The 14,482-nt window shown below is 35.7% G+C and overlaps 1 protein-coding gene across 1 annotated transcript in view; it reads left to right on the forward strand.

The window, feature by feature from the left end:
• Window positions 1-5,105: 5,105 nt before the first annotated feature.
• FCRL5 (Fc receptor like 5) overlaps window positions 5,106-14,482 on the forward strand; it is a 42,381-nt gene continuing 33,004 nt past the window's right edge. The window contains exons 1-3 of the mRNA XM_070045072.1: window positions 5,106-5,136; window positions 12,401-12,421; window positions 13,672-13,926. Coding sequence (XP_069901173.1) covers window positions 5,106-5,136; window positions 12,401-12,421; window positions 13,672-13,926 — 307 coding nt within the window. The remainder of the gene's footprint in view (window positions 5,137-12,400; window positions 12,422-13,671; window positions 13,927-14,482) is intronic.

Genomic DNA, 14,482 nt, shown 5'->3' on the forward strand with positions numbered 1-14,482 from the left:
TCCATTTACATTTATTACAAAATAATGGCTACATTTCCTATGCTGTAGAATATAATTATTTATTTTATACATAGTAGTTTCTACCTCTTAATTCCTTACCCCTATCTTGCCCCTTGCCCTTCCCTCTCCTCACTGGTAATCACTACTTTGTTCTCTATAGCTGTGAGTCCTTTTCTGTTTTGTTATATTCGCTTGTTTTGTTTTTAGATTCCACATATAAGTGATGACATACAGTATTTATCTTTCTCTGTTTGACTTATTTCACTAAACATAGTACCCTCTAGGTTCATCCATGTTGCTGCAAAGGCAGAATTTCATTCGTTTTTTTTGGTTGAGTAATATTCCATTATATATATATATATATATATATATATATATATTCAATATATATACCACATCTTTATTCATTCATAGGTTGCTTCCATATCTTGCCTATTGTAAATAATGCTGCTATGAACATTGGGGTACATGCATCTTTTTGAATTAGTGTTTTTGGTTTTTTTATATGTATACCCAGGAGTGGAATTACTAGATCACATGGTAGTTCAATTTTTAATTTTCTGAGGAACCTCCATACTGTTTTCTACAGTGGCTGCACCAATTTACATTTCTACCAACTGTGTACAAGTGTTCCCTTTTCTCCATATCCTTGCCAACATTTGTTATTTGTCTTCTTTTTGATGATAGCCATTCTGACATGTGTGAGGTGATATCTCATTGTGGTTTTGATTTTAATTTTCCTGATGATTAGTGGTGTGTCTGTTGATCATCTGCATTTACTCTTTGGAAGAATGTGTATTGAATTCTTCTGTGCATTTTTAATTCTGTTTTTTGTTGGTTTGTTTGTTTTTGATGTTGAGTTGTATGAGCTTTTTGCAAATATTTTCTCCCATTCAGTAGGTTATCTTTTCATTTTGTTGATGGTTTCCTTTGCTTTGCAAAAACTTTTAAATTTAATTAGGTCCCATTGTTTATTTTTGCTATTGGTTCTTTTCCCTTAGGAGACTGATCCATAAAAATATTGCTGCAATTGATGTCAAAGAGTGTTTTGCCTCTGTTCTCTCCTAACAGCTTTTTCACGTATTACATTTAGGTCTTTAATCTATCTTGAGTCTATTTTTGTATATGGTGTGAGAAAATGTACTAATTTCATTCTTTTACATGTAGCTCTCCAGTTTCCCAGCACCACATATTGAATCTTTTTCTCTTCCTTTGTTGTTTGATGAATTTTTTTTTTACTGTTATGCTTATATTACTCTCTCTCTCTCTCTCCCTCTCTCTCTCTCGGTATTTACTAAAGGATTGTTTTGTGGTTACCAGGAGGCTTTTGTATAATAACATAACATTCTATTTTAAATTGATAACAACATAAGTTTGATCCCTATATCTCAAAATTTTTACTTTCCACCTCACAGTTTATATCTTTATGTCTTGTATATCCCTTAACTAATGATTGTAATAGTTGTTTTTACTGCTTTTGTCTTTTAATCTTTATACTAGCTTTATGTGATTAAACCACTAAATTTACTATATATTAAACCACTAAACCATTAAACCACTAAATTTACTATATATTTACCTACTATATATTTTCTCTCATATGTTTTCTTGTTAGAAATTAAACTTTTTTTTTTTTATTTTAAATAAGTCCTCCTAACACTTCTTGTTAGGCCAGTTTAGTGGTGAAAACTCCTTTAGCTTTTGCTTGTATGGAAAACTCTTTCTCTCTCCTTAAATTCTACCAGATAACTTTTCTGGGTTAGAGTATTATTTGTTGGATTTTTATTTTTTGTTTCAACACTTTGAATATATCATTCCACTCCTTTCTGGCCTGCAAAGTTTCTGCTGGAAAATCTACTGTTAGTCTTATGAGTGTTTCTTTATACATAACAAAATATTTCACTCTTGCTGCTCTTTAATATTCTCTCTCTGTCTTTAATTTTGACATTTTAATTATAATGTGTCTTGGTGTAGTTTTCTTTGGATTCATCTTATTTAAACTCGGAACTTCGTGGATCTGGATGTCTATTTCTTTACCCAGGTTAGGGAAGTTTTCATCCATTATTTCTTCAAGATTTCTGCTATTTTCTCTCTCTCCTCTCCTTCTGGTACACCTATAAGTTGAATGTGTGTCCATTGGGTTTTGCCTCATAAGCTCCTTAAGTTATCTTCACTTTAAAAAAAAAATTACTCAATTTATTTTTTGCTGCTCTGATTGGGTGAGTTCTACGGCCTTGTCTTAAAGTTGACTCATCCTCTTTTATGCTTCATCTAGTCTGCTGTTGAATGTGTCTAGTGTATTTTTCAGTTCAGTTATTGTATTCTTCAGCAGTGATTTCTATTTGGTACTTTCTCATATTTTCCCTCTTTTTGTTGAAGTTTTCCTGTGTCCATCCATTCTTCTCCCCAGGTCAGTGAGCATCATTATGACCATTACTTTGAACATTTTATCAGGTAAATTACTTATCTCTATTTCATTAAGGTTTTTTTTCTTTCTAGGTTTTATCTTATTCTTTTATTTGGAATATATTCCTCTGTTTCTTTACTTTGCTTGACTCTGTTATGGTTTGTATACAGTAGATGAAATGAAGCCCTCTCCCAATATTGAAGAGTGGCCTCATGTAGGAGATAAAACTTATTATTCAACCCTGCTCCAGCTCTTTGTCATCTCTCAAATCTTTGTGCTTCGTCAAACAGACTACTATATTTTTAAATGCTCCCAGTATTTGAGGATATGCCAAGAACTCTCAGAGTTCCTAAGAGGAGTATCTCAATACCTAGTTTCAAGCTGTTTGGAAGCTCTGTTCTTTTTTCTTAAAATTGTTTTGCCTCTTCAAGGTTTACTGTCTTTCCATACAAATTTTAAAATTGTTTGTTGTGGTCTGGGAAAAAAATGCCATTGGTATTTTGATAGGAATTGCATTAAATCTGTAGATTGTCTTGGGCTAGTATGGTCATTTTAACAATATTAATTCTTCCAATCCAAGAACATGGTATAGCTTTCCATCCACTTGTGTCATCTTCAATTTGTTTCATAGGTGTTTTATAATTTTCTGTATACAGGCTTTTTACCTCCTTAGGTAGGTTTATTCCTAGGTATTTTATTCTTTTTGATTTGATGGTAAATGGGATTGTTTCCTTAATTTTTCTTCTGATAGTTTGTTGTTAGTATCTAGAAATGCAACAGACTTCTGTATATTAATTTTGTATCCTGCAACTTTACTGAATTCATTAATGAGCTCTAGTAGTTTTCTGGTGACATCTTTAGGATTTTCTATCTGTAGTATCATTTCATCTGCAAAAAAACTATATGTCAATAAAATAGACAACCTAGAAGAAATGAACAAATTCTTAGAAAGATAAAATCTCCCAAGACGGAACCAGGAAGAAATAGAATATATGAACAGACCAATTACCAGTAATAAAATTGAATCAGTAATTTAAAATTTCCCAAAAAATGAAAGTCCAGGACCAGATGGCTTCACAGGTGAATTCTATCAAACATTTAGAGAAGAATTAACACCTATCCTTCTCAAACTATTCCAAAAAATTGCAGAGGAAAGAACACCTCTGAAGTCATTTTATGAGACCAACATCACACTACCAAAACCAGACAATGATATCACAAAAGAAGAATTGCAAGCCAGATGAAATAAAATTTGTATTTTAAGGCAAGAAAAGAAAAAATGACCAGTGAGATTAAAAGAATATCCAATTCACCAATTAGAATATGAAAAGATGTTCAATTGCATAATTCACCAGGGACATGAAAATTAAAACTGCATTAAGATAATCCTAGCACAGTGTCTAAAGTTTACAAGAGTATAATACCAATATCAGTAAATATTTTACAGCAACAAGAACTCTCACACACTGGTTGATAAGGTAGGAATTAGCACAACCACTCTCCAAAATAATTTAGCAGTACCTTCTAAACTGAGCCTTCTAAAATAATTTTAAGAGCCAGGAATTCTTCTCCCAGGTATATATTCAACAGATATGTGTGCCCACATGCACCGAGAGACCTATACAAGAATATATGTAGCAGAGCTATTTGTATTAGCTTCAAAAGCAAGTAAAAGCTCTTTGTTCCCTTGAGGTCTTCTGCTGGACTGAGATGGAATAATCTCTATTTACCCTTACATGTTTTTCTTGTCTCAGAATGAAGTAGGTAGGATATAACATAATATATGTAAGGTGATATGCATTTGCAGATATGAGATTAAATGTCCCCTTAAGAAGACCAAGGTATGGACTCAGAAAGAAAGGGTGGGGAAAACTATTTGAAAATAAGGAACTGGCATTTCTCATGGCAGCTAATGTCTTAGTGATCTTTGCTGTCAGTATACCAGGATGGAAACTTGAGTTTTAAAAAGTTATAAAATCAATTCACAAACATAGTAATTTTTTAAAAGTTAAACAGTATAGAAAGACATAAAATAAAATGTCTCTTTCCCATCCATAGTTCTTCAAATATAACCACTATTTTAGGTATACTTTCCAGGAAATAAAAAAGAATACTTTGTCAGTTTATACACACATGTACTCTATTTTTTACATCTACCCCAATGTGTTAATACTACAAATACCAATCTACTCCTCACTTTTTTCTCTTCACATTAATCAAGGTTGTCTTGCCTTCTTATATGTGCAACTTTATCTCATTCTTAATGTCTGCATTTTATGTCATTGTTTAGATGTATCAGAATATTCTTAAGCAGTCCTATTATGTTGCTTCAAGTGTTTTGGCTATTATGAATAATGTCACAAAAACATTATTTTAGAGCTATCTTCCATACTTTCCTTAAGGTATTTTCCAAGCAATAGAAATGTGGGGTCAAGGATATGAGCTTTTTAAAAACCCTAACATTTATTTTTTCACTTTGATCACTGGGCAGAAAACTTTGATTAGTAGTTAAGGATGGGTACTTCCACTTCCTTTTTTCTAATTTACTAATGCATCCTGCTCTTTGAAAAAGCTGTTTCTCAGATGTCTTCCTTGGCGCTACTGTGACAGTGTACAACTAACTGTAAGATCAAGGCCAAACCTGGTATTCCTGAGAAAACCTCTCTTTTGGTCTCAGCCCTGGGCAGGCCAAGTCTTCATGCTGCTGTGGGTATCACTGCTGGTCCTGGGTAAGTAGAACAGCTCAACGTGGGCCCTGGGTGGGGTTGGGACAGCACCTCTCTACCATGGACCTGGCCTTTTCTTGGGGCTCAGCCCCTGCTCAGAGATTCTTTTCTGCCTGGGGAGATTATATTCTCTGGCTTCACTGTATAGCTCAGCGATTTCTCCCTTGAGGCTGAAAGAGTGGTCAGAGCTTCAACTTTACAAAGAAGGAAACCACAGTGACCACAACACTTAAGGGTTTATTCATTTTTTTCTACAACAAATATTACTTGATAAAGTCCAGAAAATGTATTATGTTTGCTTGTTCATATTGTCTCATTCAGAGAAGACCCTAGTTTTCTCTCTGCAGAGGAAGAGTGTTTATCCCTTGTATGACAATGCCAGAACATGGTGCTGGACATGGGAAGGAAAGTTTTCTAATACAAAAGATGTCTCCTTCTTTTGCACACAAATGCAAACCACAGCTGTGATTGTCAGATAAAGAACACAGGGAGGGGGAGACAAAGACCGAGACTCACAGGGAGAAGTGGGCAAGGCAAGGGAAAAACCTAAGATTCATGACATTCTTTCTTTTTCCCTCCAGGTTTATTGAAGTATAGTTGACAAATAAAAATTGTATATATTTAAGATGTACGAGATGTTTTGATATACATATATTACACAGTAATAACAACAATCAGCTAGTTAACATTTCTCTCACTTCACATAATTACCGTGTGTGTGTGTGTGTGTGTGTGTGTGTGTGTGTGTGTGTGGTAAGAACACTCAGAATGAACTCTCAGCAAATTTCAACAAAACATTATTAGTCACCATACTCTACATTAGATATCCAGTACTCCTTCGTCTTACAACTGAAAGTTCATTTCCTCTGACCAACATCTCCCCAGTTCCCCTACATCCTACTCACTGCCTGGCAAACACCATTTTATTCTCTGCTTTTGTGAGTTCAACTTTTTCAGATTCTACATGTAAGTGAGATCATGCAGTATTAGTCTTTCTCTGGCTTATTTCATTTAGCATAATGTCTTGTAGGTTTATCTATGTTTTCACAATGGCAGGATTTTTTTCTTTTTCTTAAAGCTGAATAATATTCCGTTGCATATATATATATATATATATATATATATATATATATATATATGCAACGGAATATTATTATACACCACATTTTCTTCATCCATTAATCAGTTGACAGACACTTAGATTGTTTCAATATTTTAGCTACTGTGAATAATGCTGCAATGAATATGGGAATGCAGGAATCTCATCAAGATACTGATTTTATTGCCTTCAGATACATACCCAGAAGTGGGATTGCTAGATCATATGATAGTTTTACTTTTATTTTTTTTAGGAACTTCCATACTGTTTCTGCATAATGACTGTGTGAATTTATATTCTTACCAACAGTGTACAAGGTTTCTTCGTCAACACTTGTTATCTTTTTGTCTATTTGGTCTATCTTTTGTCTATTTTGCCATTCTAACTGGTGTGAGGTGTTATCTCCTGGTTTTGATTTGCACTTCTCTGATGATTATTAATGTTGAGCATCTTTTTATATACTTTTGGACACTTTTATGTCTTCTATTAAGGATATCTATTTATGTCCTTAACTGTATTTTAATCAGGTTATTTGTATTTTGCTGTTGATTTGTTAGAGTTCCTTAGACATTTTATATATTAACCCCTTATTGGATATATGGTTTGCATATATTTTCTCCCATTTCATAGGTTACTCTTTATATTGTTGTTTCCTTTGTTGTGCAAAAGCTTTTACTTTTGATGCAATCCCATTTGTTTTAGTTATTACTTTTGTTGCCTATGCTTTTGGGGTTATATCCAAAACTCATGTCCCAGATCAATGCCAAGAAGCTTTCTCCCTATGTTCTCTTTTAGTAGTTTTACAGTTTCAGGTCATATATTTAAGTCATTAATCTACTTTGAATTGATTTTTGTACATGGTGATATATAAGGATCCAATTTTTTTTTTCATGTGGATATTCAGTGTTTGTAGAATGATTTACAGGAAGAACTATTCTTTCCCCCTTGTGTGTTTTTGGCACCCCTTTTGAAGATCAGTTGGCTATAAAAGTGTGGACTTATTTCTGGGCTCTCTGTTCTTGATCCATTGATCTATGTATTTATTTTTATGTTAGCTTTGATTACCATAGCTTTGTAATAAAATTTGAAGTCAGGGAGTATAATGCCTCCAGTTTTGTTCTTCTGGTTCAAGATAGTTTTAGCTTTTGGGGGTCTTTGTGTACCTATTTCAGTTTTTTTCTTTGTGATTACTATGGGACCTTATAAAATATAACAGACAATTTAAGTTAAGAAGTGTATTTCAATCACATATTAAAACTCTACACTTTTAGTTCTCCCCCCCATTTTGTTATGGATATCACAATTTACATATTTTATATTGTATATACATTAACAAATTGTTTTAGCTATAGTTATTTTTAATACTTTTGTCTTTTTAAACTCTTTTCACTGGAATTAAATGTGATTTATATACCATTATATAGGATGCTATGGTCTGAATGTTTGTTTCCCCTCAAACTTCATATGTTAAAATTTTGACACCGAAGGTGATAGTATTAGGAGATGGTGGGACGTTTGGGAGATAATTATGTCATGAGGGCAGAACCATCATGAAAGAGATTAGTGCCCTTGTAAAAGAGGCCAAAAAGAGCCCTCTTATGCTTTCTTCCATATGAGATTATAGTGAAAATATAGCTGTCTATGATGAAGTGCACTGTACTGGAGATGAGTCTGCCAGTGCTTTGATATCGGACTTTCCAGGCTCCAGAGCTTTGAGAAATAAATTACTGCTGTTTATAAGCTACCCAGTATGGCATTTTTTTCATAGCAGACTGAATAGAATAAGACCCAGTATTCAGAGTAGTCTGAATATAACTATACTGATCTTCCTCAATTCATGATGAGGTTATGTCTTGATAGACTCACTATAAGTAGAAAATACCATAAGTCTAAAATGCATTTAATACACCCAGCCTACTGAATATCATAGCCTAACCTAAACTGCTTTAAGCATGCTCAGAACACTTACATTAGCCTACAGTTGGGCAAAATCATCTAACACAAATCCTATTTTATAGTAAAGTATTGAATAGTTCATGTAATTTATTGAATACTGTACTGAAAGTGAAAAACAGAATGACTGTATAGATACAGAATTGTTGTAAGTTTACCCTTTTGACTGTGTGGCTGACTGGGAGCTCTGGCACACTGCTGCTGCCCAGCATCATAAGAGAGTATCATACCACATATTGCTGGCCCAGGAAAAGATCAAAATTCAAAGTTCAAAGTATGGTTTCTACCAAATGTGTATTGCTTTTGCACCATCACAAAGCTGAAAAATCATAAGTCAAACCATATATATACTCACCTTTAACAGTGAATTTTATAATTTCATGTGTTTTCATGTTGCTAGTTAGTGTTCTTTAATTTCAACTTGACGAACTTCCTTTAGCTTTTCTTTACAACAGGTTTTATGGTAGTTAAATTTCCCAGCTTTTGTTTATCTTGGAAAGTCTTTATCTCGCCTTCATTTTCAAAGGACAGATTTGCCATGTATCGTACTTTGGGTTGGCAGGGTTTTTTTCTTTCAGTATTTTAATTATCCCACTCTCTCATGATCTGCAATTTTTCTACTGATAAATCCACTGTACGTTTATTAGGGTTCCCTTGTGTGCGATGAGTTGCTGTTCTTCTGCTGATTTCAAAACTTTCTCTTTGTCTTTGACTTTTGAGAGTTTGATTATAATATGTCTTGGACATTTTGATGTCTAGCTTATTTGGGATCCTTTGGGAATCATGGATCTAGATGTTCAATTCCCTCCCCAGATTTGGGAAGTTTTTAATTATTTCTTTAAACAATCTTTCACTCTTATTCTCTGCTCCTTCTGGGACTTCAATAATGCATATATTGATTGGTTTAATGTTATCCCATAAACCACCTAGGTCATCTTCACTCTTTTTTGGTCTTCTTTCTTTTTGTTCCTCTAACTGGGTAATATGAAATGGCTTGTCTTTGAATTTACTGATTCTTTCTCCTGCATGATCACTTCTGCTATTGAAGGTGTCTATTGAATTTTTCAGCTTAGTCATTGTATTCTTTAGCTCCAAGATTTTTGTTTTGGTTCTTTTTTATGTTTTCTATTTCTTTGTTAAACTTCTCATTTTGTTTATCTATTGTTTGTGGATTAATTTACTTGTCTGCTTTTTCTTATAGTTCATCGAGCTTCTGTAAGACTATTATTTTGAAATGTTAGTCAAGCAGTTCATGGATCGTTAGGGGAGTTACTGGAGCTTTATTAGTTTCCTTTGATGTTGTCATATTTGCCTGAAAAATATGATCTGTGTAGCTCTGCATTGGTGTCTGTGAATTTAGAAAAGCAGACACTCTTTCTGGTATTTACTTGTTTGAACTGTTAAATACTCTTGCTTCTTCCATGAACTTATAGGATTGCCTCCAGGATCATGGTTGAGCTTGGCTAGAGCTGGATCTCATGGTTATTGCTGGGTCTGCATTTGAGTCTGAAGTTGGCAAGCGTGTTACCAAGGGCATGGATGGGTGTGATTTCTGCTAGGTCCCTGAGCATTCTCTCATTGGGTTGTTTGGCTGGTCCCTGGGAAGTCAGGACTTCCCTGAACTTCAGTAGAGTGGTACTGGAGTTTGATCACAGGATGGCTTTAGGACCACAGTCAAGTTCAAGACATGAAGTTCTGTTGTCAGGGATGCCTACAGGTGTGGCTTTCACTGGGTACCTGGGTAGAACCCTGGACAGGTAAGACTGCTTTGGACTACAGTAGACTGGATCTCAGTCACAGAACTGCTTCAGAAATAGAACTCAGGTCTGAGGCTGGTGGGCTTGCAACCAAGGGCATGGATGAGCATGAATTCCTCGGCAGAAAAGGCTGGTGGCAAGACAATGGACAAGTGGAGCTAGAGTTGAGTTTACAGGAGAATAAGGCAGCTTTCATTCTGTAGCTGGGATCATAGTCAGTGAGTCTTCTACCAGCGCATGTGCTTGTCTTCTCAAAGTGGCCCTCCTTGGTCTTGGGCTCCAATGGGGTTTCACAATCTCTAGATCTCAAAGCTCTCAGTTTTTGTTTGTAGATGGCTGCCAAAACTTTGTTTCTGTAGAGGGTGGAGACAAAGACTAGAGACCTCCTCCTCTACCATCTTGTTCATGTCACTCCCAACATGTGACATTCTCTTTGTGCCTGTGGGTGTGTATAAGTCTATCAATTCACACATATCAACTGGTTCTTTTTTTACCAAAGTTGAAAATATTAGAATAAAACATATTTGTTCAACAAATTATTTAGTAACATTAATACACAGCACTATGCTAGGTGCTGAGAATGATGGGAAGACACGGGAGGCAGCATTTCTGTGCTTAGGAAGCTCATGATATAGAAGGGCCTTCAACAAGGCCAATGTACAAGAAATATCTATGTAACAAGATCTCAGTTAAACAATTGTCCAAGCAAAGTTACCAATGATTGTAAAAGTGGTTAAAAACTATATGCCAAGTAGCTGGTAATGACTTCATGAAACAGATAGACGGTAGGAGATGGAGGGGGCAGGGAAGAGGTGCAGCACAATGTGAGAAAAAAAGACCCCATAGTTGGAAGCTGCATGGAATACTCCAGAAATAGGAAGCACATCCTTGTGTGGCACCAAAACAAAGGAGCAGGATAGGGTAATGGCCAGGAACATGTGCTTTGGGGTCAAACAGGATGGGTTCAAATAAATGGGTTAAAAACTCAATTCTGCCCTTAACAGCTACTTAAACAGTTTCTGGTCTGTAAAATGGGGATAATCATAGAACTTTCCTCATAGGGATAGTTAAGAAGATTACATGAAATAATGTATGTGAATATCTACCACAGAGAATACACTCAGAAAAATATTAGCTACTTACAAAACAATACAAATCCATGGTGCCAAGATATTTAGAAAATGGCAAATAATCCATTGCTCTGATTATAACACTTAGGTTTGGATTATTTCTCATCATCCCCATGTGGACAGAGATAATATCCCTTTTGCTCACTGCTGGATTTCCATTGTCTTGTCCAGTTCCTAGATACAGTTGGCATTCCACAAATTTCTGTTGAATGAATGAATCAAATCTGTCCCTCATCTGGAATGTGTAATCAGTTTACAAACTAGTCAATTTTGCCTCCTCTGCCTCTCCAATACCCCTTTCTCAAACCCGTATTCTCCCAAGTAGAGATACTTACTAACTTAGTACTTTAATTAATTCATTACTCAATAAATGTTTATGAAATGTCTCTTATAAGCCAGGCACTGTTATAAATTCTGCGTGATATTTGGTGAACATGAGAAGTCCCTGCTTTCACATAGCTTCTATTCTAGAGAAGGGAAAGTAAACAAACAAAGTAAACAAGCAAATAAGATAATTTCAGATAAACATTCTGAAGAAAATTAAATATCATCATCTCTTGCTCTGCCTTCCCTCCAGTCCTTCTGCTTTACATCTGCCAGAGTGCTCCAATAAGTTACAACTTTTAATCTTGTCACTTTCCTACTTGAAACGTTTCCATGGCTCTCTGTTACTTTTATGATGAAACCATAGCTACATACCATCCATAACTTAGGCCCTGCCTATCTGTCTAATTTGATTTCCCCTAAACTCTCTACCTTCCAGAACCACTCCTGCATTCAACTTCTAAACACCAGTGCTATTTCTTCACATCTGTGCCCTTTCTGTCTTAATTACACCCCCCATCAGCTCTTGCCACACACAAACACCTTTGCCCGGCTGACTCCTATGTTCTCATTCAGTCTTCTCAAGCATCACTTCCTTCAGGTATCTTTCATGATCCACCCACCCTCTTTGCCACACACTGACTCACATACACAGACCCTGCATACTGGGATGGGTGACCCTTCTGCCTTCAAGATGCCCATGTGTATTTCTGTTACTGCACTTATACCCTGTATTATAATTATATTATTTTGCTTAGGGTTTCTGTTTATCCCACCAATCAACTTCTTTTATCAGATACCATTTTTTATTCATCTTTTTTATTCACGCTTTAGTCCAAGCACAATGACCAGTATAAATAGACGTTTGACAAATGACTATTACATTAAAAAATAAATTTTAATGAAAGAAATAATAAATGAATGGAAAAAAAAACAAGCTTTCCCTTTGAAAAGCCAAAGATTCCTTGCTCTGTGCTCATCTCTGGCTCTTTATATTTTTACAGCTCCTGTCAGTGGACAATTTGGTGAGTTCTCCTTTCTTATGTACTTCAGTGTCCCTGGATAAGAGTGTCTCCCTAATAAATATGAAATATTTGTGATGACTGCCTGAGGATCTCTAATATCTCCAGTTTCTCTTGCTGAGGTCGGCAAAGATGTGAAAGTGTCACCTGGTCTATTGGCATTGCCTAAGAGCCAGGATAGCCATGTGGTCATCCTCTGACCCTCCCTGGAAGAAGCAGCAAATGTACAAGCAACTCCTGGCCTTCACTAGGTCCTGCACTTACTCCTATTGCAAATGGACCCCAGATAACAAGGCAGGACATCTTAACTCCATATCAAATGCACAGGACTTGGGATAAGACGTTTTCCATTCAACAAGCCTGCAAAACTTCTCTGAAAACATCACACTGTGCAGATACCAGTGGGAATGTTGCCTTCTCTGAAGTTTTAGGAGTAAAATCCTCCAGGAAATGTGTGGGGAGCATAAGAACATCCAACAAATGGTCCCTTAAAAGAAAGAAATACACAAAAAGAGGAGATTGAGGGAGGAGACAAATTGTCTGTATCCCACATTTTTTTAAAGTTCTAACACTTAATTGCCAATCTTTTGGGTCAGAGTATTTTGGCTATTTGAGGACTCATAAATAGCAAGAACTCACTACCACCTCTCTCCTGTCCAAAATCAGCTGCCCAGTGTTTCATCCTTAATTAGATCACCTCTGGATTCTAGCTAACAACTTGTCCATTCTTTGCTCTACCACAATTAGCTATGATGGGATTTTTCTGGGCATTTCCTGGACATGATCTATAAGATGAAGGTGTTAGACAAGTTAATCTCTCAAGCTTTTTCCAGTGCCAAAATCTTAATATGATTTATCCTTTTTTGGAAAGTGCAAAATTGTGATTTTAACAACTCCCTGGGAAGTTCTTATGAGTTTATGAACATGATGAAGTGGCAGGGGCAGGGGATGACATTTCCCAGGATCCAATTCCATAACAGACTAACCTACCATTTTTTTCCCATTGACATTTGGCAGTGAACCTTTCCTGGTATCACCCTCTTGAAATCATTTTGCTCATTGTCATCCCCTCAGCAATCACTTTCTGCTGGGTGAGTGCTTTGGTTGAAACACAGACTTGAGCAATCAGTGACCTTCCCAGGGGGGTTTCTTAGGGATTCTCCAAAGACAGGACCTCCAGTCTGGGCCTCACAAACCACTGTGATGGGGACTGCAGGCCACTCCACCTCAGATTCTTTCTCTTTCATCCACAGCAACTGAACCAAAATCTGTAGTTTTCCTCCATTCTCCATGGACCACTGTCTTCCAAGGAGAGAATGTGACACTGACTTGCAAAGCATTTCACTTGGATGCATCAGAGAAAATAAAATGGTACCATTGGTATCTTCTGGAAAAAACACAAAGTGAAACCTCAGGAAACACCCATGAGGTCCATGAATCTGGAGATTACAGATGCCAGGCCCAGGACTCACCCCTGAGTAATCGTGTGAGCTTGCTCTTTTCTCCAGGTGAGAAAGAAATGAAAGAAAAAAGTTTAGTAATAATAAAGTTACCCAGAACTCAGCTAGATTTACTAATTCAAAAGCTATAGAAATAGGGCCCAGGAATTTATATATTTTACAAGCTGCTCAGGAAAAAGGAAATTTGAGAAGCAATTTATCTGAATGGTTTCTGAAACTATGTATAGTTTGAGGCTTATAAAATTTATTAGGAATAATAATTTACATGAGGATTTGTTAATATTTGACAGATAGATAGATAGTTATATAGATAGACAGAAATTTCCATTTCTGTCCTAAAGCCACCTGTTTTGAGTTGAAGCAGTATCTTTCTAGTTATAATGCTCTTTAATTTAGTGAACAAGGAAGCAGTATAGTAGCAAAGAGCTAAGAGCTTCTTTGACCTGACAATTCCCCTCTTAAGAATTTACCTACTGAAATAATCATAGATATATACAACCAAAATTGAAGAACATTAAATGGTCAAGAAAAGAAAACTCATTAAATGAATTACCTTACTGCCATTGTAGGAAAACTTTGTGGTCATTGAAAACCAGATTAGGGA

This window comes from Globicephala melas, chromosome 1 (genome assembly GCF_963455315.2).
Source record: "Globicephala melas chromosome 1, mGloMel1.2, whole genome shotgun sequence".
Taxonomy (NCBI): Eukaryota; Metazoa; Chordata; class Mammalia; order Artiodactyla; family Delphinidae; genus Globicephala; species Globicephala melas.